We start from the raw sequence: 3,394 nt of genomic DNA on the forward strand, positions 1-3,394 counted from the left end.
TAGATATCTCGTTTCTTGGTCGAGTAAAATTCAATTTATGGAGGGAAGGCTGATCTCTGTTTAAAACATGTACTAACATTTTGTAGTAGGATTTGTCATGGTTTAATGCTTGGCTGTTGTACGATATATCAGTAAATGTCACCCCTCCTTCTATCTCATGTTATTGTTGGTACTTGGTAGAATGTTATTCCGTGACCTCTTTTCTTTTTAGAGTTGTATGCTGATGAACTGTTTGTATGTTTTATGTTGTTGTGTAGTTGATGGATGAATTGCAAGAGAAAAATCAGCAAGACGTTACTCTGCGTGAAGAGTTAGAAGCTTTGCGTAATGGTTTAGAGCTTGAAAGGAAAAAATTGTTGGAGGTTACCTTAGACCGTGATAAACTTAGGTCGTTGTGTGACGAGAAAGGGATAACTATTCAAGTTAGTTATAACATAACTTTTCTCTTTGTTTAGATGCTTTGGTGAAATTATTAATTATTTATTCTATATATGCTCTAGACCTTGATGTCTGAACTACGAGGAATGGAAGCAAGGTTGGCAAAGTCAGGCAACACAAAATCAAGTAAAGAGACAAAGTCGGAATTAAGCGAAATGAATAATCAGGTGAATATCATGTGTAAAATTGTGATTCGTTGTTGTATGCTTTAATTGTTGAGTATCTATGTTGTTGTTTTGCTAGCACTTCTTTATCCCTTCAACAATGATTTTTATGTCACAGATATTATACAAGATCCAAAAGGAGTTAGAAGTTCGAAATAAGGAATTGCACGTTGCAGTTGATAACTCAAAGAGACTGTTGAGCGAAAACAAGATTTTGGAGCAAAGCATTTTCAATACTGAAAATAGGAAAAAAGAGGAGGTGAATCTGATGTATCAGATTTATGGCCGATTTAAAATTGAGTAGTTGCAAATGCTTGCGTATTGACACATCAATATTTCAGGTTGAAATTCATCAAAAGAGATATGAACAAGAAAAAAAGGTGTTAAAGCTTCGAGTTTCTGAACTTGAAAATAAGCTTGAAGTCCTTACTCAAGACTTGGATAGTGCTGAGTCCGCGATTGAAAGTAAGAATTCTGACATGATGCTGTTGCAGAATAGCTTAAAAGAGCTTGAGGAGTTAAGGGAAATGAAAGAGGTATTGGTACTCTTTAGTCTTTTTTATTGTTTTAATTAGAGGGAGGCGCTTACATTCCAATTTCATGTTTTAAGGACATTGACAGAAAAAATGAGCAAACAGCTGCCATTTTGAAGATGCAAGGAGCCCAACTTGCTGAGCTAGAAATACTTTATAAGGAAGAACAAGTTCTAAGAAAAAGATACTATAATACCATAGAAGGTAACATGATGGTCAAGTATGTACAATAATATTCATAGGCGTGCTTTTGTGAAATTTATAATGTGTATAATGTTTTTGTTTTAAAATTGAATTGTAGATATGAAAGGAAAGATTAGAGTTTATTGTCGTATAAGACCTCTAAATGAAAAAGAGAGTTCAGAGAGGGAAAAACAAATGCTGACAACTGTGGATGAGTTTACCGTTGAACATCCATGGAAAGACGACAAAAGAAAGCAACATATATATGATCGCGTATTTGACATGCGTGCTAATCAAGATGATATCTTTGAAGACACGAAGGTATTACGGATATGTAACTCTGTTCATTTACCATTTATTTTTAGCTAATTTTGTTGTGGTTGCTAATATCGTTTCTCTTGAACAGTATTTGGTACAGTCCGCTGTAGATGGATATAANTTAGGGTTTAGGGTTTAGGGTTTAGGGTTTAGGGTTTAGGGTTTAGGGTTTTAGGGTTTTAGGGTTTAAGGGTTAAGGGTTAAGGGTTAAGGGTTAAGGGTTANCTATATATGGGCATGAGAACAATCCTGGACTGACACCTCGAGCTACAAAGGAACTGTTCAATATATTAAAGCGAGATAGTAACAGATTTTCATTTTCTCTGAAGGTAATTTGTTATCCTAATATATGATGCGATTAAGGATTCTGGCATCTAATGACTTCAAGAAATTATGCAGGTATATATGGTGGAACTTTATCAAGACACACTTGTAGACCTTCTCTTACCAAAAAGTGCAAGACGCTTGAAACTAGAGATTAAAAAAGATTCAAAGGTAATGAGATATATAGCTACTTTCACTAGTTTGTAGACACAAGTAGTATCTCATGCATAAAATACTTCCTCAGGGTATGGTCTTTGTAGAGAATGTGACAACTATACCTATATCAACTTTGGAGGAACTGCGGATGATTATTGAACGGGGATCGGAACGACGCCATGTTTCTGGAACAAATATGAATGAAGAAAGCTCAAGGTCTCACCTAATACTATCGGTTGTTATCGAGAGCATTGATCTTCAAACCCAGTCTGCTGCGAGGGGCAAGGTGACAAAATTCACTAGTTGTTTCTTTTTTAACTCATAGTCATAATCATTTTTCACAGAATTTCGTAGCATTTAGGGATTTCAAGAAAATAGGACTTTCTTTAGATTTTCATGTTTAGTCTACCGTATATAAAAGATAAAAAGTAACATTAATCTTATTCAAAAGGAAGATAGTTTAACTTCATCTCAAGTATTATTCAAATCATTGGTGTGGTACACAATGTTAAACCTTCGTGTGTATTCATAGGATTGCACAATAAACATATTAATTACACCTAAATGATTAAATATATCCATATTATTAGACAATGATACCCTCATTATCTATATATTTTCGTTCACTAGATCCTTTTCGTGAATGTTATGAGAAATGATGATCTTGTATAATATTATGATCCTCTATTTGTTACTTTGCAGTTGAGTTTTGTGGATCTTGCTGGTTCTGAGAGAGTAAAAAAGTCGGGCTCTGCCGGCTGCCAACTCAAAGAAGCTCAAAGTATCAACAAATCACTTTCTGCATTAGGTGATGTTATTGGTGCTTTATCTTCGGGCAACCAGCATATTCCTTACAGGAATCACAAGCTAACAATGTTGATGAGTGATTCATTGGGCGGAAATGCCAAGACGTTAATGTTTGTTAATGTGTCTCCAGCCGAATCAAACTTGGACGAGACGTACAATTCTCTACTGTAAGTCAAACATCAATTGTCAAATAAGCTAAGTGTTAACATAGATTAACTGTACGTTCTCATTAGATAAAGCATACTGTTTTTGTTCCTCCTTTGACCAAATTCCAGATACGCGTCGAGAGTGAGAACTATCGTGAATGATCCCAGCAAACATATATCATCGAAAGAGATGGTGCGATTGAAAAAGTTGGTAGCATACTGGAAAGAGCAAGCCGGTAAAAAAAGTGAGGAAGAAGACTTGGTGGATATTGAGGAAGATCGTACACGAAAAGATGAGGCAGATAGTTGAAGAATGCTGGCATGG

General features: G+C 35.3%; 1 protein-coding gene across 1 annotated transcript in view; it reads left to right on the plus strand.

Annotated features, from left to right (window-relative positions):
- LOC104746584 (kinesin-like protein KIN-14E) overlaps window positions 1-3,388 on the plus strand; it is a gene marked incomplete in the record, with an annotated part of 7,309 nt that extends 3,921 nt beyond the window's left edge. Inside the window, 12 exon segments of the mRNA XM_010468105.1 lie at window positions 258-422; window positions 501-605; window positions 721-861; window positions 944-1,138; window positions 1,213-1,339; window positions 1,437-1,639; window positions 1,725-1,762; window positions 1,812-1,965; window positions 2,036-2,131; window positions 2,205-2,402; window positions 2,819-3,090; window positions 3,199-3,388. Of these exon segments, the coding sequence (XP_010466407.1) occupies window positions 258-422; window positions 501-605; window positions 721-861; window positions 944-1,138; window positions 1,213-1,339; window positions 1,437-1,639; window positions 1,725-1,762; window positions 1,812-1,965; window positions 2,036-2,131; window positions 2,205-2,402; window positions 2,819-3,090; window positions 3,199-3,379 (1,875 nt within the window).

The sequence above is a fragment of the Camelina sativa genome, chromosome 2, assembly GCF_000633955.1.
Source record: "Camelina sativa cultivar DH55 chromosome 2, Cs, whole genome shotgun sequence".
Lineage (NCBI taxonomy): Eukaryota > Viridiplantae > Streptophyta > Magnoliopsida > Brassicales > Brassicaceae > Camelina > Camelina sativa.